A 21,060-nucleotide genomic window follows, 5' to 3' on the forward strand; every position below is an offset into this window, starting at 1 on the left:
TAACACACCCCTCCTCTATGAACAGGTGGTGGAGGCCAAGTAAGCAGCAGGGCACCGCCCACCCACTCGAGTGCAGGAGGCACTGCTGGAGAGTCGTGGAGGGATGGGGCCTCCTGCGCTGAGGCTTCTTCAGCTTCTCTGCCCTGCAGTGTTTGTTTCAAGGAATCGTCCTGTGAACCGCTGAGGGCAAGTTTCTCTGTGGATGTCTTCAAAGCCAGCACAGCTCCCTTTGGAGTTTCCCGTGGAGGTCCAGTGTTAGGGTTCACACTGCATCCCTCTGTTGCTTCTGTTTTTCACATAACCGGTGCTTACTAGCAGAGGTGGTGGCCGTTTCCAAGGACTGCATTCCTAAGGCGGTGTGCCCAGATCCTCAGGACAAAGATAGAGAGGAGGGGGCCAGGTGGAGCCAGGCTGTGCACTGAGCCTGTTGAGGGGTCCAGGCATGCTCCACCCCACGGGGCAGGGAGCCCAGCAGCTCAGCTGCAGTGAGGTCTGTCAGGGTCCGTGTTGGAGCCTGTTCTCAGCCCTCCCTTCACGGTGCAGTGAGAGCAACATTCTGCTGGAAGAAACTCTTCAGCTTTCCTGCTCCACTCATATTGCAGTGGCTCATCCTGAAGATCCGCTCCCTCTGTGACCTGGCCCGCGGTCAAATGAACCGGCACCTGAAAGAGGGAGTGGGAATTGGGGGACAAGAGGCGAGAGAAACGGAGACAAGACAGGATTCTGATCAAGTCTCCGTTTATTGAGGGTAGAGCATCAGAATATATACTAAGGGGAGGGTATTAGCAGGGGGTGGTAGGCTGATGAAGCGGCTCTTCCATATAAGGCAATAAAATGCTGTTACACCACTTGCTCTAGGTTGCGAGTCTTCAATGCCGGTCATGGCTTCAACATCTTGTTGCGCAGGCACGACACTTTTTGCCCGGGAAACTGGGGAAAGGGGAAGAAGAAGGCGGAAGCACAAGGGTGGAGTAGGCGTCCTTATGAAAACCTCCATGTTGCTGGAGACCGCAAATGCACGTAGCTCCGGGCGGCTCCCCACAGGTCCCCCTTCTTTACTATATTTTATGAAGCACCCTGAGTTCGGGGGGAACTGTGCCTGTCTTAGGTCGGGGCGTGCAAACGGTTAGGCGGATTGCCTTACCCGTCATGGAGAATGTGACAGCGGCGAAAGGCTGTGTCTCTGTCTCAGGTGGCTCTGCCTTGGAATCAATCACGCCCAGTTGCCTGTCATTGGCTATCCAGTTCATCACCTCAGAACCTGACAGGGTTCATATGTATTTGAGAACCACTGCCAGCAGTCAGGGTGCTCCTATTTTGGTTATAATGTGTGGAGGCCAGAGGGAGGTGCGGTACGCACTGCGTTCTCTTACTGCGGTTTCATAATGGAGGTTTGGGGAGGTGAAAGCAAGAGGGGGAGAGAGAAACATGAGGGAGCTGTAGCAAGGATGGGCTCTTCAGTCGCAAGCAGCTGGCGCTGGCGGATGTGGTGTGCGGCGTTGGCCAATACTCTCTTAGGTTGTACTAAAGTCTCGGAGTGCCGGCGTCACAGAAGGATTCCAGGGGGGCTGTACAGCCGCATGGGTTTTAGCATTGGTTGCTCTCCTGCAAGAAAGCAGAGTTCATCTCAGGGAGAGTTCTCTACCCTGGATAGGTTGTCATTATCTATTTGTTTTACCAGTCGTTCCGGCAGCCACCTGGCTGCATCTAGTTCTTTGGAATAGACACAAACTGATCCTCTGCCCCATATTAGGATGGGATCGGGTCCATGCCAGGTATTATCCATTGGGTCTTTCCATAGGACGGTGGCATGGTTTGTGCTGGTATTAGGGTGCCAGAAGCGGTCAGCCGCAGAATGTCCTTTTTGATCTAAGTTTAAAAAATTTAGAATAAAGAGAGAGTGGGATAATAGATTTTTGGGGGATCCTTTGACGGGGTACCACTCCCCCTTTTTTATTTTTTCTATGACGTTTTTTAGTTTTAGAGACAGATGCGCTCTTTTGACTATATCTTGGCCTTGGGGGTTATATTATTTCCTGCCATATGAAACCCCAGGTAGGTTTAAGGGTCTTGTAATTGTACTTTATCAGGGGCAATTTGAAGCCCGTGTGCCTTTAAGGCTGTTTTCATATCACGGTAACATGTTAGGACATCTTGTTCCTTTTTACCAGCCATTAAAATGTCATCCATGTAGTGAATAACATAAAGGTCTTTCCACATTGCTCTTACTTCTCTTATGGCGGTAGCCACAAATTTTTGACATAAGGTAGGGCTGTTTGTCATGCCTTGGGGCAAAACCTTCCAGTGATATCTCCTCATAGGTTCTTTGAAATTCACAGAGGGGAGGCTAAATGCAAAGCGTTTTTGATCCACCGGGTGTAATGGGATAGTAAAGAAACAATCTTTTAGATCTATGATAATTTTATAATATCCAAAGGGGATGGCTACAGGGGTTGGAAGACCAGGCTGCAAGGCTCCCATAGGTATCATTGTTTTGTTTACTGCTCTTAAGTCTTGCAATAATCGCCATTTTCCAGATTTCTTTTAATGACAAAAATAGGAGTATTCGGGAGAGTCACTTTCTGTAATATGTCCTGCCGCTAGCTGTTCCTGCACTAACCGCTGGGCAGCCTGTAGCTTGTCTGAGGATAAAGGCCATTGATCGACCCATACAGGTTCATCTGAAAGCCAGGTGATTTGGTCTGCATGGGGTACTGGAAGATCAACGACCCCTAGGCTAAATTTCCCAGGCCTTTTTTGTGGGTGTGTCCTGTGGCCAGTATGGGTTGAGTAATGCCTGTCTCAAGCTTTCCTAAGCCTTTTCCTGGCTTAAATCCCTGGGAAAGCATTTGAGCTGTGACTGTATCGTTGGGGCTACCCATACAGAGTCCCATTGGGCAAGTAAGTCTCGTCCCCACAGATTGACAGGGAGCCCTTGGAGGACATAGGGCTGTATAGTTCCTTGAGTTCCCTCCCTGTCTTTCCAAGTCAAGAGCTTGGAACTTCTTTCGGGGTTTCGGGTTTGCCCAATGCCTTGTAAGTTGGTTAAGGAGGGAGAGAGGGGCCAGGTGGATGGCCAGTCAGCCTTTAAGATGGTAACGTCTGCCCCTGTATCTATTAGGCCTTTGAACTGTTTACCGTCAAGCCAAAGAGACATAGTAGGTTTGTGGGTGGTGATGGGGTGTACCCAGTATGCATCAGAGGAGCCGAATGCTCTATCCCTGCGGTCACTATCAATGGCAGTGTTGTTGGTGGGTTTTAGGGGGAGTATTAGTAGTTGAGCGACCCACTGTCCAGCAGGGAAGGAAATAATGCCTTTTGGAGCAGAAGCCATAATTTTTATTTCTCCTATGAAATCACTATCCACAACTCCGGGGGAAATGTGGAGGCCACTAATAAGGGAGCTGCCTCGCCCAATGATGAGGCCAAAAGTGCCTTTTGGTAGTGGGCCAAACACGCTGTAGGCAGGGCTTGAATTCCCATAGGCAGTGTTAGTGCTGTGTGGGAGGAGGTACGGAGGTCCAATCCTGCGCTCCCTGAGGTGGCTCTACAGAGGTCAGAAATGGATTGCAGCTGGCTGGAACAAAGTTGATTGCCCCATAAGTCTGATTGTTTGTCGGGGCCTGGGGCTGGCCCTTCCTCCCGTTTCCCTGATAAGGAGGGAGTGGGCACCTGAAGAATCGGTTCTTGATTTGCATTCATTAGCCCAGTGTCTGCCCCTGTGGCAACGGGGGCAGGAGTTGGGAAAGGGGGGTGGCTTTTGGCTAGCAGGGGGGCGACGACGACAATCTCTGGCTAGATGGCCAGGGTTGCCCCAAGAGAAACAGGCCCTAGGTGCATGGGGCACCGGGGATGGAAGCACTTCTCTCAAGGCCGCGGCGAAGGCTTGGGCCTGTTTGGAGGTGGCCTCCCTTATGGCGGCAGCTATAGCCAGGCCCTGCTGCTTTGTGGGGCCTATGTCTGAGCAAAGCTTAATGTAGCCAGAGAGATTTTCCCTTTTTCTATAGGGCCGGATAGCCGCTGGGCAGGCTGCATTAGCATTTTCAAAGGCAAGTTGTTTTACATAGTCAGCATCAGTATTTGAGTCACCAAACCTTCTCTCAGCAGCGGTGCAAAGTCTACCTACAAAGTCGGAGAATGGTTCCTCGGGGCCCTGATGGATAGAAGTTAAGGAGGAAAGAGATTGTCCCTTGGTAGGCAGTCTTTTCCAGGCCTTAAGGGCTGCAGCACGGACTTGTACAAAAAGTCCGGCATCATAATACAACTGATTTGAGTTCTGCTTAAAATCTCCTGCACCGAGAAGCATGTCCTCGGTCCACCCATTCTCAGTTCTGAGATTCCGCTGTGCGGTTTCCTTGCAAAACTCACAATATTCTGACTTCCAGACGAGATAATCTCCTACACTGAGAGCGGAGCGGGCAAGGGTGTGCCAGTCATGGGGGGTGAGCCACCCATCAGCAATGTGTTCTAACAGAGAGAGGGTGTATGGAGCAGTAGGGCCATAGGTGGTGACCGCGGACTTAAGCTCCTTCAAGGTTTTGAAAGGGAAAGCGTTATAGATGCGCTCAGGCTCAGGTTCAGCAGCAACCTCACTCCCCTCACCAGCCTCATTAGGGCTCCCAGGCCTCTCGATAACAGGGAATGAAAAAAGGGGTGGTTTGCGGAAGTCGGCAGTTAGGGGATTTTTTAGAGGAGGGGTTAAGTTGAGCTGACGCTGCAGAGTTGTGCATTGAGATTGTAGATCCTTTCTCTCTTTTAAAAGAGAGAGCCATAACTTTAGATCTGCATTGGGGTCTAGGCTAGTGGGGGTGCATATGGGGGTGGGCGGAAACCAACAGAGCGTTCTTCAGCCTCAGGGTTGGAGTTATCGGAATCCGTACACGGGGCATTAGGGTTTGGATTACTAATAACTCTTCTCCTCTGATTAGGGCCAGCTCTTCCCTTAGAGATATTATTTTTGCAAGGGGAAGGGGCACTCTCATCATCACTATCTATTTTAATAGACACCGAGTCTGAATGGGGGGGTATTTAGCAGGGCTTTTTGCCGGGGAGGGGGTTTAGAGAGCGTCCCCAACTCTATTCCACCACCTTTCATTTATGGTCCCTTCCTGAGGAAGCCACGGACAGACTTCTCTCAAAAATCTAAAGAATTCTATTAGCTCCTTAAATTTAACCTTTATTCCTCTCGCCTTTAACGCCTCTCCGAGGCTCTTAATAAAACGTTCGTGCTCATTCATTGCTTGTCCCATATTCGCCGATCACTTACCGAGGCTTCGCCGATCACTTACCGAGGCAGGTTCCCTCGCGGCGTCCTATTATTACTCTCTGATTCTCCTTTTTGATTTCTGGACGTTACACTTGGTCCGGCCGGACTGTCTGTCGGCGTTCCTCACTGGATCCCTCGTTTTCAGGTCCCTGTGCTCGGGCGCCAATTGACCCGGCCCGCAGGTCAAACGAACCGGCACCTGAAAGAGGGAGTGGGAATTGGGGACAAGAGGCGAGAGTGATGTGGGCTATGGGTGGAAGGCTCTGTGTCTCTTCAGAGATAACTAAGTTGTTTGACTTGTGGGTGTGGAACGGTAAGAGGCTGCAGTCCTGCCCTTAAGGACAGTGATAGCTGCTCCAGTCCCAGGAAATGTTTAACAATGCAAGGGCTATAAACTTTAAGTATTTAGGGGAAATGCAAAAACCAAATACGCTAAAGGCTTATCTAGAATGTCTGGAGTCCATGCTAAAAGCTTACCTAAGATGTGGAAGAGATATGTGCTAATTGAAGCCTATTGAGAACTGAAACAAAGGGACCATTTGGCCTTTCCTCTCTGTATAAAAGACGTTTGAAAATCTTGTTCGGGGCTCGGGATTCAAAATGAAAGCTCCCGAGTCCGGCCGGCCGTCAATAAACCATTTTTCCTTCTCAAAATCATTCCTGAGTCCTGGCCTCTCTATACTCAAATAATTGAACTTCTCTTAAATTCCACAACAAGAGAAACGGAGACAAGACAGGATTCTGATCAAGTCTCCGTTTATTGAGGGTAGAGCATCAGAATATATACTAAGGGGAGGGTATTAGCAGGGGGTGGTAGGCTGATGAAGCGGCTCCTCCATACAAGGCAATAAAATGCTGTTACACCACTTGCTATAGGTTGTGAGTCTTCAATGCCGGTCATGGCTTCAACATCTTGTTGCGCAGGTGCGACAATTTTTGCCCGGGAAACTGGGGAAAGGGGAAGAAGAAGGCGGAAGCACAGGGGTGGAGTAGGCGTACTTATGAAAACCTCCATGTTGCTGGAGACCGCAAATGCACGTAGCTCCGGGCGGCTCCCCACACCTCTGCACAGGGCTGGGAAAGCAGAGCATGCAGCTCACATCACAGGGAAGTGAGCTCCAGAGCCAGCCCTACGCTGGGACGCTGGGTGTCTATAGTTACCTGCAAATTCCCACAGAAAATACATTCAGATGAATGGGAAATCATTTCTTGTCCCATCGACTGGAACTTTGCGTCTTAGGAGCTCCTGGTCTGACCTGGACAAAAAGCGTTTCCCCTTTTTTTTCGTGCCTGTTTGGAAGTCACTTGTAGAGCATCACGTGCTTTGAGACCAGACTCTAGGGGGGTCTTCCTGGGTGCTCAGGGCCTCCCTCCAGAGCTCGCTGCACAGTGGTTGGCTCGGATGGATACTTCCAGAGCAGACCTCTTCCATTTGGGCACATCTGGGAGGGAAACCACATCGGGGCCCTTTAAGAGCAAGAATGGAGAAGGGTCCCAGCAGGAGCTGCAGGCCAGGGGAGCCAGGGTTGTGCCCCGGAGTCTGGGTGTGGCCTCTACAGGTGGTCATCTCCACCTCCTGGAGCGAGCTCGGGGGCAAACAGAGCAGGTCCATGGCATGCTTTCCTCTACAACACTTCACTCATTTCTTTCTCTTTTTACCCCTTCTATGTGTGCAAAATAAAATTTGAGGCAAAATATAATAGGTTCTAGAAAGAGCTTTGTGATGTGTATATATGAACATGAATAGATGTTTGAAATGAAGTTAAGAATATTCTGAATATTCAAGTACATATGTGTAGGGTATGAATATTAGTTTGAAATATTTACATGGTTTTAAGATAAAGCTTTGAATTGGTCATAAATCACACTAAGGGGTTTGTTAATTCTTTGCCTCTTCTAGTAATATCTGCTTCTTCTGACACGACAGTGAAAGTATGGAATGCACATAAGGGATTTTGCATGTCAACATTAAGGACACATAAGGTAAAACAACTACACAGCTCTGTGTTTCCAGTATAATACTGATAATCTCAGTACTTTGCCTCATTTTCTTATTGATCTACAGAGTACATCATTGTATGTCTGTTCTGTTACAGGATTACGTAAAAGCCTTGGCATATGCCAAGGATAAAGAACTGGTGGCATCTGCTGGATTGGACAGACAAATATTTCTTTGGGATGTGAATACTCTAACAGCGTTGACTGCATCAAATAACACTGTCACAAGTAAGGCGTCTGAAAAGATTTTCTTCGAAAACGATCCATGTTGATATAAATAAAGAATGGTGTATAAAATATCTTTGATAGGTTGGCATCAAGCCAGTGGTTCATGTTTTGAGAATGCTTCTACCTGCAGTGTTCTAGCTCCAAGAGTATGGTTGAATATCAAGGAGCACGTTCCTCACTGCAGTCTGAATTGGTAGCGTCTCCAGGTGTGACCTGGCTGTTCTGTACCTGTGCATGCCTTAGCTCCTGTGCTGACACATAAACTCCTTCAGGACAGAGGAGTCTGTCTTATCACTACTTTGTATCTCCCACAGCCTCATACTCAGCAGATATTGTTGATGGAGGTGGTGATTACCTGACAAAGTAGGCGGTTTTTTACTTTTAGAAGTGTTACTGTATATTAACAGCCTCTGAGTTACAAAAATGGAAAATTCGAATTAAGAGCCTTATGAGTTAATGGCCAAGAGGAAAGAAAGAAAAGGTTCTCAGTGCCAATGTAGAGGGACCTTTCTGAGCAGCCCTAGACAATCCAGCCACTTTGAGAAGAGTCCACAGAGACTAGGGTGCTGCTAGAAGCAGTATAGAGGCGTCACAGCTGCTTAACAGCACGGCTGCCTTGTCAGTTAGGAAATCTCCGTCTCCCCGATCAGACTCGTATGAGTCTGGACTTGACACCTGGCCTCATGCCTGGCCCGCCTGCCTAGAATCCTCTAGGTCAGGTGCAGAGGGACTTGGGAGAGCACATTCTGTCCAGACCCTGCTTGGAAGGTCTGTGCCCAGGACATGGGCCCACGCCACCCAGATGCCTATGTCACAGGTCCAATTTGTCATGACTGGAGTATGCACATTGACATCGTTGGAGCAGTCCTGCCAGTCCGACCTAGTATGCAAGTTGGGAGACTGGTACTTTAATTTCTTAAATTTTGTTCTGCCCTGTTTGCCAGGAAGTAGTTGAAAGACTAACACTCTTCTTCCCTTGTTCTTCTCCCTGAGTTTTCACTCTGTGCTATCTCATTGCTTGAACAGCTAGTCTCAAGTGGGGGCTGTTGTGACATGACATCCAGCTCTAACTCTCCAGATGTAAGGCCTCAAAAGATATACTAACAGGAAAGAACAAAGCAAAAAAGAAAAAAATAACAAAACAAAGCCAGGGATTGTTACAAGGTCAGAGACCAGGCTTCCTGGTTACAGATTCTGCTATAGAATGTCTTTCTTAGAATTGAGAGGATTTCACACAAGTTTTTTGCAATTATAAAATAATACTAATAATGGCTAACATTTATTGAGCACTTACTGTAAGCAGGCACTTTTCTAGGCACTTAGCATGTAGTAACACCTCCACTCATAATTTCTCTGAGTGTTTATTATTTATTGTAAAATTAAGGTCATACTATCTTGACAATTTTATGTGCAACTTTTCAGTTGAGTTCTGAATCAGAAGACATTGTCATCCTTGCTACACATTGCCTGGTTTTCTCCCCAACGGGTTGTACCAATTTATCCTCTCACAAGTAATGTATGAGAGTGCCATTTTATCGTACTTTTTTCAGAATTAAGTATTTCCTTGTTTTTTGTTTTGGAAAATGAAAATGGTATTTTCGTTTTGATTTGTCTTTCACTGAATACTGGTGAGATTGGACTCTTTCCAAATTTATTGGTGCATGTATAAAACTATGTTACTTATGTGGATAGTTTTTAAATGGCAGTGCAAGTCAATTCAGATATTTATTGAACGCTTCCTTTGTATACTCAAGTCCAGAAAAGATGTAAATAATATCATTGCTCAGAATTATCTACATAATAAGTAAATTTCTTTTCCTTAGAGCAAGCATGAAGATAAGATATTTAAATTGAGTGATTAAACTTGCAAGTTTTGCTGACTGACTTTGCAACAGCCAGTGATTTTGTTAACATTTAGTTCCATTTATCTTTAATAGCTTCTTCTCTAAGTGGGAACAAAGATTCCATTTATAGCTTGGCAATGAATCAACTGGGAACAATCATTGTATCAGGATCCACCGAGAAGGTAAGGGGGTCCTTAAAGTTGATTTTCTGTTTGAACACTAGAAAACCACAAAAATTTAATCTGAGCAGTTATTAAATTTATAGACAACAGTTTTGCCTGATGAATGCCAAAAGAAAGGTTTTGTACAAATAAGATCTTAGCTGCTGTGCGTGTGGTGGGGTGTGGACTTAAAGCGCATTTCTTGACATGAGAGGCTTCCTTCTACTTGGAGAGGCCGCAGCTTTATACCTTGCCTCTCAGAATTTAGTGGTCGTCATTTGACTAAAAAAGCCATCTATTACTTAAATTGGAATGCATTTGCACTCAGTTGATGTAATGTTCTGTTAAAACTCCCCAGGTTTTAAGGGTGTGGGACCCAAGAACATGTGCGAAGTTAATGAAGCTCAAAGGGCACACAGATAATGTCAAAGCACTGCTGTTGAACAGAGATGGCACACAGGTATGCAGTTTTGTTGGGCACGTCCCCAGTGGCCTTGTCAGAAATTCCAGATAGCACAAATCTCCCCCCTTTATATCTTTTAACATAGGTTGATTTGAACCAAAGCCACATATATTATAAATCGTGGTCTATTTCTTAAATCTTTAAAGTACTCAATTGTACATATAATCCGCATTTTAAAATTATATCTTATTTGCATCACTTTTAAATAAACGCAGAATGGGGAATTCCCTCAATATTTCTAATGTAGATGAGTCTATGCAATTATGATGGTTACATGCTAAAACAATTTATTAATAAAATATTACCATGTGTAAAGCAAAAGGAAGATTTGGTATTGACTGCTTTCTGCCTTGTAGTCAGTGAAAATTTCTTCACAGTGGGTCTGACCTCAGGGCAGATCTTGTGAGTTGACTATGTGAATATAATCTTTAACTTTAGTTTCCTAACATGTTTAGAGCCAGCATTTCAAAGAAATACATTTTGGTAATATGTGAACATCTAATAGTTTTGTGTCAGCTACACAATTTGTGGATTGTGAATCACAATTTTATTTTTCTTTCTTTGGCGACAGTAGAAAAATAATTTACCATCAGTATAGATGCTTTAGAAACAAGAAAAACTGAGCACCATTTCATTTTTTTTTTCAGAGGGCAGTGATAGATAAGTCCAGGGCTGGTTGGAATTGATTGTGAAGGGATTATGAAAGGGAGATGAGAGAGAAGGTGAGGTGAGAAACACTTGTGGAGATGGCATCTCAGAAATTCCATGGAGGCACCTGCACGTGGCGTCAGAAAAAAACCTTTGTCTGTCGCCAGAGGTGAGAGGAAGACTTGAAGAACTAGCCAACAGAAGGAAATGGTTTTGCAGAAGCCAGCTTGAGGAGGCCTGTGAAGGGAGATGTGGAAGATCGTGGTAAATGTGCCATGGCCTTGCAGGGAGGATTTCACTTGGCTAGTCCTCAGTGTACAGATCTGCAAAGTGGGAATCATAAAACATTGCCAGAGAATGGTTTAGAGGTCATGAATATGTTCTTGTCTGTAATCCAGGACATTTTCTAGTGTTTCTGAGTTCCTTTGCATCCGCATTTTTTCTTTTCAATTTTGTAAATGAGAGTAGTTGTAGGTGTACAGAAAAATCATGTAAAGAAGACAGCATTCCCGTATATATATTCCCTGTTGTTAACTCCTTGCAATCAGTGTGGTATCTTTGTTAGAACTGATGAAGGAATGTTAAAGTTGTCCTATTACTTGTGGCCAGTAGTTTACATTAGGGTAGGCAGTCCCCACGTTCCACCTCATAACACCTTGTGTTAGTGTAGTCCCAGGTGCCAGGTGCTCCTGGAAATGCAGGGTGAGCAGCTGTCATTCTTGCCTTCTTGAAGTATAACAGCTATGCAGTACTATTCTCAAGTTTCCTTATTATTGGGGGAAAAATATTTTAATTAAATTATGTTTGTTTTATAAAGAGTGAAAGCAATTGCACAAATATTCTCTATTAGAAAATGACTGAAAATAATTGGTAAAATGGGGGTCAGAATTTTGGAAAAGGAAGCAAGTGAGTAAATTTCTCTGGACTTCAACCTCTCTATCTATAATCTATAAAACAGGATTGGTAGACTGGATGATTTCCAAGTTCCCTTCCAACTTTATAGTCTATGTTTCTAAAGAGTATTATATATTTAATATATTGTTTTTTGTATAAATATTACTTTCAAAGCTTCTTTATCACAGAAAATGAACCAATGAAGGATTATCATTTGATAGGAAAAAATCTTTCACCATATTCACTTTAAAGCACTTAGGTGATCAAAGCAGGCAATACTGTTAAAGATTTAGAATGTTAATTTTAAACCCCATAGTAACCACAAAGAAAAGAAAATACCAGAGAATATGCAAACTCGTGAAGACAGAAAGTTGAGGAAAAGTTACAGGGCGTGAGGGGAGGGAATGCAGAATTAGTGCAAACTGAGTGTAAGGTTTTCTGTATGGGGTGAAGGAAAAGTTCTAATAGTGGATGGTGGTGAGTGTACAGCACCACTATGAATGTGATTGATTCCACTGAAGGGTATACTTGGGAGGAGCTGAGATGGGAAGATTTATGTTATGTAATTTGTTTTCACAATATTTTTTAAAAATAGAAACTAAAAGGATAATGATGATTAAATGCAATACATGATGATGGGATCTGAGAATAGAAGAAAAGGCTCAAAAGAACACGATTGGCACATAATAAAAAATTGGAATATAATATGTAAAAATTTTTATTCTAGTAACATTTATGACCTAAAACTCCCCCTTTTGATCACTTCACATATAATAATTCAGTATAATTACACTCACAGTATTGTGTTACCATAGCCACCATCCATTTCCAAAATTTACTGCCAAGCTAAATAGAAATTTTGTACTAATTAAGCATTAGCTCTCCTTTCTCTACCTCCAACCCATCCCTGGTAACTTATATTTTAGATTCTATGAGTTTGTTTATTCTTATTTCATATCAGTGAGGTCATTATAATATTTGTCCTTTTGTGTCTCACTTATTTCACTCAGCATAATGTCTTCAAGATTCTTCCACATTGCCACATAAACCAGAACTTCACTCCTTTTACCTGATGAAAGATATTCCATTGTATGTAAATACCACATTTAGTTTATCCAGTCTTTGGTTGCTGAACCATCGAGTTGTTTTCGTCTTTTGGCAATTGTGAAAATGCTGTTACAAACATCAGTCCCTGCTTCCGATTCCTTGAGGGTTTTTACCTAGTAGAGCGATAATTCTGGGGAACTGCAAAACTGTCTTCCACAGCAGCTGCACCGGTGTACATTCTCACAAGCACCCAGTGCTTGCTCCCATTTCTCCATTACCTCTCCCAACATTTGTAATTTTCTGCTTTTTAAGAGTAGGCATTCTAGGGGGTGTGAAATGGTATGTCATTGTGGTTTTGATTTGCATTTCCCTAATAGCTAATGATGTTGAGCATCTTTTCATGTGCATTTTAGCCATTTATATTTCTTTTTTTTTTTTTTAAAGATTTATTTATTTATTTTAATTTCCCCCCCCTCCCCTGGTTGTCTGTTCTTGGTGTCCATCCGCTGCGTCTTGTTTCTTTGTCCGCTTCTGCTGTCGGCAGCGGCTCGGGAAGTGTGGGCGGCGCCATTCCTGGGCAGGCTGCTCCCTCTCTTTCACGCTGGGCGGCTTTCCTCACGGGCGCACTCCTTGCGCGTGGGGCTCCCCCACGCGGGGGACACCCTTGCGTGGCACAGCACTCCTTGCACACATCAGCGCTGCGCATGGCCAGCTCCACACGGGTCAAGGAGGCCCGGGGTTTGAACCGCAGACCTCCCATATGGTAGACGGACGCCCCAACCACTGGGCCAAAGTCCGTTTCCCTTTATATTTCTTCTTTGAAGAAATGTCTACACAAGTCTTTTGCTCATTTTTTAATTGGGTTTTTGTCTTTTTATTGTTGAGTTGTAGGATTTTTTTATATATTCTAGATACACATTCAGAAATATGGTTTCCAAATATTCTCTCCCATTGAGTACGTTGTCTTTTCACTTTCTTGATAAAATCCTTTGATGCACAAAAGTTTTTTATTTTGATTAGATCTCCTTTATTTTTTCTTTTGTTGCTTGTGCTTTGGGTATAAAGTCGAAGAAACCATTGCCTATCACAAGATTCTGAAGATATTTCCCTGTATTTTTTTCAAGGAGTTTTATAGTCCAGATTCTTATAATCAGGTCTCTGATCCATTTTGAGTAAAATTTTGTGTGTGGTATGAAATAGGCATCCTCCTTCATTCTTTTACATATGGATATCCAGTTCTCCCAGCATGATTTGTTGAAGAGATTATTCTTCCCAATTGAGTATACTTGATAATCTTGTCAAAAGGTCTTGTTAGCTGGGAAACAGATGTTGCTCAACCATTTGGGCTCCCGTCTATATAGGAAGTCCAGGGTTCAATGCCCAGGGCCTCCTGCTACGGGCAAGCTGACCCACGTGGAGTTCCAGCCCACACTGGAATGCCATCCCACACAAGAGTGCCCCCCTGCATGGGAATGCCGCCCAGCACAGGAAAGCCACCCTGCCCAGGAGTGCTGGCTGAATCTGAGAGCTCGTGCGGCAAGATGACACAACAAGAGACACAGAAGAGAGAAAAAAAGACGTAGCAGAACAGGGAATTGGGGTGGCATAAGAGAGTAATCACCTCTCTCCCAGTCCTGAAGGTCCCAGGATCACTTCCGGAGCCACCTAATGAGAAGACAAGCAGACACAGAAGAACACATAGCAAATGAACACAGAGAGCAGACAACAGGGAGAATGGGGGTAAGGGGGGAATAAATAAAATCTTAAAAAAAAAAAATCAGCTATCATTGATGTGCAGACTGTGGCCACGGGAGTTGCTGAGGGCAGGGAGAGGGAGGAAGGAAGAGGTGTAATATGGGGCATTTTCAAGACTTGGAGTTGTCCTGAACGATATTGGAGGGACAGATGGAGGACATTGTATATCCTGCCATAACCCACTGGATGGACTCGGGGAGAGTGTGAACTACAATGTGAACTATGGTCCATGTGGTGTGGCAGTGTATTCATCAACCGCAGTGAATGTGCCTTACTGATGAAAGGGGATATTGATGTGTGTGGTGGGGGGAGGGGGCTATATGGGAACCGCTTACGTTTGTTTTTGTTTTTTTTTTTAAAGATTTATTTATTTAATTCCCTCCCCCCTCCCCTGGTTGTCTGTTCTTGGTGTCTATTTGCTGCGTCTTGTTTCTTTGTCTGCTTCTGTTGTCGTCAGCGGCACGGGAAGTGTGGGCGGCACCATTCCTGGGCAGGCTGCTCTTTCTTTTCACGCTGGGCGGCTCTCCTCACGGGCGCACTCCTTGCGCGTGGGGCTCCCCCACGCGGGGGACACCCTTGCGTGGCATGGCACTCCTTGCGCGCATCAGCACTGCACATGGCCAGCTCCACACGGGTCAAGGAGGCCCGGGGTTTGAACCGCGGACCTCCCATATGGTAGACGGACGCCCTAACCACTGGGCCAAAGTCCGTTTCCCCCGCTTAGGTTTTTTAATGTAACGTTTTGTGTGATCTCTTCATCTTTTTTTTTAAAAAAAGACAAGAAAATCAGCCATACATGTGAATGAGGGTCTCTTTCTGACCTTGTAATTTGATTCCATTGGTTTGTGTATCCTTATGCCATTTTGTTTTGACCGCTGTGACTTTGTAATCTCTAAATCAGTAAGTATGAGTCCTCCGACTTGTTGTTCTTTATCAAGATGGTTTTGGCTGTTCAGGGCCCCTTAACCTTCAACTAAATATGATAATTGACTTTTCCATTTCTGCAAAGTAGGCTGTTGGAATTTTGACTGGAATTGCTTTGAATCTGTAAATCATTTTGGGTATAAACAACACCATCGCAATATATGTAGTCTTTCATGAGCATGGAATGTCTTTCCATTTATTTAGGACTTTTGTTTCATTTAGCAATGTTTTGTAGTTTTCTGTCCATAAGTTCTTTACATCCTTGTTTAAATGTATCATTAGATATTTGATTCTTTTAGTTGCTATTGTAAGTGGAAGTTTTTTTTCTTGATTTCCTCCTCAGATTGCTCATTGCTAGCGTATAAAAACACTTGATTTTTGTGTGTTGATGTTGTATCCCACCACTTTACTTTGCTGAATTCGTTCTTTAGCTCTAATAGCTTTGTTGTGGATTTTTCAGGACTTTATATAGGAGACTTTCTATATATAGGATCTTGTCACCTGCAAATAGTGAAAGTTTTACTTCTCTTTTTCCAATTTGGATGCCTTTTATTTCTTTTTCTTGCCTAACTGCTCTGCCCAGAACATCTAGCACACTGCTGAATAACCACCGGATCTTAGCAGGAAAGCTTTTAGTCTTTTACCACTGAGTATGAGCTTAGCTGGCTTTTCATATATGCCCTTTCTCATGTTGCAGAAGTTTCCTTCCATTCCTAGTTTTCTAAGTGTTTTTATCAAGAAAGGATGCTGATTTTGTCAAATGCCTTTCCTGCATCAATTGAAATGATCAGGCGGTATGCTTACCTTCATTTCTTGTAATGTGATGCATTATATTAATTTATTTCCTTATGTTGAACCACTCTTGCATATCTGGGATAAAACCCACTTGATCATGGTGTTTATTTCTTTTAATATGCTGTTGGATTCAATTTTCAAGTATTTTTTGAGGAATTTTGCATCTATATTAATGAGAAATTGGTGTGGTTAGTACTTACCTTGCTTGTAGTATCCTTGTCTGTCTTTGGTATTAGGCTGATGTTGGCTTCATAGAATGAGTTGGGATTGTGTTCCTGTTCAACTCTTTTGGAAGTCTGAGCAGGATTGTGTTACTTCTTGCAATGCTTGGTAGAGTTCACCTGTGAAGCCATCTGGTCCTCAGCTTTTCTTTGTTGGGAGGTTTTTGATGACTAGTTCAACCTCTTGTCCTTTGAGATCTTCTATTTCTTTTAGAGTTTTTTGTGTGTTTCTAGGGATTTGACCATTTCATGCAGGTTGTCTAATTGGTTGGCATACTGTTTTTCATAGTATGATCCTTTTTATTTCTGTGGGATCAGTAGTAATTTCTGATTTTATTTATTTGCATCCTCTTTTTTTTTCCTTTGTCAGTCTAACTAAAGGTTTGTCAATTTTATTGTTTCTTGTATTCTCATTTATTTCTGCTCTAATCTTTCCTTTTGCTTGCTTTGGTTTTAGTTTGCTAGTCTTTTTCTAGTTCCTCCAAGTATACAGCTAAGTCTTTGATATTAGCTCTTTCTTCTCTTGTAATGTAAGAGTTTAGGGTTATAAATTTCCCTCTCAGGACTGCCTTTGCTGTGTCCAATAAGTTTTGATATGTTGTGTTTTCATTTTCATTTGTCGTAAGATATTTTCTGATTTCCCTTGAAATTTCTCTGACCCATAAGAATGTATTGTTTAAATTCTATGTTTTTGTGGATTTTCCGGTTTTCTGCCTGTTACTGATTTCCACCTTCATTTCATTCTGGTCTGAGAAGATGCTTTGTATAATTTCAGTCTTTTTAATTTATTGAGACTTGTTTTGTGACCCCAACATGTGGTCTGTCCTAGAAAACAATCCATATGCACTTGAGAAGTTTTGGGATACAGTGTTCTGTATGTGTCTGTTAGGTTTCATTCATTTGCCGTATTATATAAGCTCTCTGTTTAATTATTGATCTTCTGTCTAGATGTTCTGTCTGTTGATGAGAGTAGTGTATTTAAGTATTTAGCTGTTTTCTTTTGAAGTGTCTTCTTCCTTCAGATTTGCATTGTTGGCCTTATGTATTTTGAGGTATCATGAGTCAGTTATATTGTTTCTTGGTAGATTGACTCTTATTAACATAAAATGTCCTCCTTTGTCTCTTCAAAATCTTCCAACTTTAAGCCTATTTTGTCTGGTATTAGTATAGTTACCTCAGCTCTATTTTGGTTACTATTTGCAGGGAATATCTTTTCCCATCCTTTCACTTTCAACCTCTTTGTGTCCTTGGGTCTAAAGTGAACTCTTGTAAACAACATATGGTTAGAGCATGCTTTTTAAATCCATTCGCCAATCTTTGTCTTTTGATTGGGGAGTTTAATCCATTAATATTCAGTGTTATTACTGTAAAGTAAATACTTTAGCCATTTTGTCCTCTTTTTTTTCATGTCTTCTAGTTTTGTTTCATTTTGCTTTCTTTTGTTGTTTTTTTTTTAGCATTTTTTCTTTTTATCAGTTCTTTCAACATCTTTATTATTTTTTGTCCCTCTTTTTCTTTAATGCAACCTCCTTTTCTGTATAGTTTTTTTAAATTTTTTTTAACTTTTTGTACATTTAATAATTGAAAATAATAAAAACTAAAAAGGAAAGAGTTGAATAGAAACATGCATTTCTTGTTTAGATATACTAGATACATATAAAAAATTTTTTTAATCATACAGTATGTTACACAATATATTTGGTTCATAGTAACGGAATCAATCATACAGTATTAGTCCTTGGTGTCTGACTTGCTAAGTTCAACATAATGTCCTGCAGGTTCATCCATGTTTTCATATGCTTTGCGACTTCATTTCATCTTACTGATGCATAATATTCCATCGAGTGACTACACCGTAGATTATTTATCTGTTCATCTGTTGATGGATACCTGGGTTGTTTCCAGTTTTTGGCAATTATGAATAATTCCACTATGAACATTGGTGTGTAGATGTCTGTTTGTGTCACTGCTCTCAGTTCTTCTGGGTAGATACCCAGTAGTGGTATTGCAGGGTCATGTGACAAATCTAAATTCAACTTCTTTAGAAACTGCCAAACAGTCCTCCACATTGGCTGTACCATTCTACATTCCTACCAATAGTAAATAAGTTCCTATCTCTCCACATCCTCTCCAACACTTGAAGTTGTCTGTTTCTTTTTAATACTGGCCATTCTGATAGGCGTGAAATAATACCTCATTGTAGTTTTTCTTTGTATTTCCCTAATCATCAGTGATGTTGAACATTTCTTCATGTGTTTTTTTGCCATTTGTATTTCTTCTTTTGACAAATGTCTATTCAAGTCTTTTGCCCATTTTTTAATTGGGTCACTTGTCTTTTTATTGTTGAGTTGTAACATCTCTTTATTTATCCTGGATAGTAGACCCTTATCGGATATATGATTTCCAGATATTTTCTCCCATTGAGTTGACTGCCTTTTTACCCTTTTGACACAGTCCTGTGAGGTACAAAAGTGTTTAATTTTGAGGCTGTCCCATTTATCTATTTTTTTCTTTTATGGTACATGCTTTGGGTGTAAGGCCCAAGAAACCACCACCTACTACAAGGTCTTAAAGATTTTCCATACATTTTCTTCTAGTAGTTTTATGGAACTAGGTTTTATACTTAGGTCTTTGATCCATTTTGAATTGATTCTTTTATAGGGAGTGAGAATAGAGACCCTCTTTCATTCTTTTGGTTACAGATATCCAGTTGTCCCAGCATCATTTGTTGAAGAGACTGTTTTGACCTGTTAACATTACCGTGATAGGTTTGTCAAAAACCAGTTGACCATACAGGTGAGGGTTTATTTCTAGATTCTCAATTCTATTCCACTGATTGATGTGTCTGTCTTTATGCCAGTACTGTGGCGTTTTGACCACTGTAGCTTGGTAATATGTTTCAAGGTCAGGCAGTGAAATTCCTCCCATGTTGCTCTTTTTTTTTTAAGAATGCTTTTGGCTATTTTGGTGTACTTTCCCTTCCAAATGAATTTGGTAATTTCCTTTTCTAATTATGTAAAGTAAGCGGTTGGGATTTTGATTGGTATTACACTGAATTTTTTTTCTTTTATTTATTATTGTTTTTCAGAAGACACATAGATCACAAAAAAATGATATATTAAAAAATATAAGAGGTTCCCATATACCCCACACCCCACCCCTTCAACTCCTCCCACACCAACAACTTCTTTCATCATTGTGGCACATTCATTGCATTTAGTGAATACACTTCGGAGCACTGCTACACTGCATGGATTATAGTTTACATTGTAGTATACATTCTCCCCCAGTACATTTAGTGGGTTATGGTAAAGTATATAATGTCCAGCATCTGTCCCTGCACTATCATTTAGGATAACCCCAAGTCCCGAAAATGCCCCACATCACATCTCTTCTTCCCTCTGCCTGCCCTCAGCAACTACAGTGGCCACTTTCTCCAGGTCAGTTCTACAGTTTCTTCCATTACTAGTCACAACAGTTCTATAGTAGAATACCAGTAAGTCCACTCTAATCCATATTTTATTCCTCCATCTTGTGCACCCTGGGATGGTGATGTCCCCTCCACCTCTAAACTGAGAGGGGACTTAGATCCCACATGGGTGATGGATGCAATTCTCCTGTTTGCAGTTGTAGGCACTCTCAGTTCCCTGGTGTGGTGGTTGACCATCTTCATCTCCTTGTTAGCTGACCTGGGTAAGTGCAACAAACCGGAGAGTAGGAGTTGCAACTCTGTTGAGGCTCAGGGTCCAGCTGGCAATGAATTTTTAAGTCAGTTTGGGTAAGATTGACATCCTCACGATATTCTTCCAGTCCATGAACATGAAATGTCTACATTTGTTTAAGTCTTTTTAACTATCTCTTCGCTTTATTTTGTAGTTTTGTGCATATATGTCCTGTACATTTTTGGTTAAAGTAATTCTTAGGTATTTGAGTCTTTTTCTTGCTATTGAAAGTGTATTTTTTCCACTGATTTTCTCAGATCATTCAGTACTAGTGTACATTACTGATTTTTGTGTGTTGATCTTGTATCCTGCCACTTAGCTGAACTCGTCTGTTAGCTCAAGTAGCTTTGTCATGAATACTTCAGAATTTTCTGAGTATAGGATTATGTCATCCCAAACAGCGAGACTTTAACTTCCTGTTTTCCTATTTGGATGCCTTTAATTCGTTTTGTTTTGTTTTGTTTTCGTCTAATTGCCCTAGCTAGAACTGCTAGTAAATATTAAATCACAGTGGTGACTGTGGGCGTCCTTGTCTTGTTCCCAGCGTTAGAGGGAAAGCTTTCAACCTTTCCCCATTGAGTATGATGTTGGCTGTGGGTTTTCATATATGCCTTTTATCATATTGAGGAATTTCCCTCATTTCTATCTTTTGAAGGTGTTTTTATCAAAAAAGGATGCTGAATTTTGTCGAATGCCTTTTCTGTGTAAGTCGAGATGATCATGTGGTTTTTTTCCTTCAGTTTGTTGATGTGATGTATTAAACTTGATTGTTTTACGTTGAACCAGCCTTGCATACCAGGAGTAAATCCCATTGTGTTGAGAATTTTTTCATCTATGTTCATTAGAAAGACTGGTCTGTAATTTTCTTTTTTTATATCTTTATCTGGCTTTGGTTTTAGGGTGATTTTGGCTTTGTAAAATGTGTTGGGTAATTTTCCCTCTCCTTCAATTCTTTCTAAGAGTTTAAACAGAATTGGTGTTAATTCTTTTTGAAATGTGTGGTAGAATTCACCTGTGAAACCATCTGGTCCTGGGCTTTTCTTTGCTGGGAGATTTTTTTTTTTTTTAAAGATTTTTAAATTTATTTATTTAAT

The 21,060-nt window shown here is 42.2% G+C and overlaps 1 protein-coding gene across 2 annotated transcripts in view; it reads left to right on the plus strand.

Moving 5' to 3' along the window:
* Positions 1-21,060, plus strand: part of WDR48 (WD repeat domain 48) — a 67,436-nt gene that overhangs the window by 11,413 nt on the left and 34,963 nt on the right. For both annotated transcript variants that reach the window (XM_004480720.4, XM_058288517.1), the window contains exons 4-7: positions 7,167-7,249; positions 7,363-7,492; positions 9,430-9,518; positions 9,856-9,957. In XM_004480720.4, the coding sequence (XP_004480777.2) occupies positions 7,167-7,249; positions 7,363-7,492; positions 9,430-9,518; positions 9,856-9,957 (404 nt within the window). The remainder of the gene's footprint in view (positions 1-7,166; positions 7,250-7,362; positions 7,493-9,429; positions 9,519-9,855; positions 9,958-21,060) is intronic.

Source organism: Dasypus novemcinctus, chromosome 26 (genome assembly GCF_030445035.2).
Source record: "Dasypus novemcinctus isolate mDasNov1 chromosome 26, mDasNov1.1.hap2, whole genome shotgun sequence".
Classification (NCBI taxonomy): Eukaryota; Metazoa; Chordata; class Mammalia; order Cingulata; family Dasypodidae; genus Dasypus; species Dasypus novemcinctus.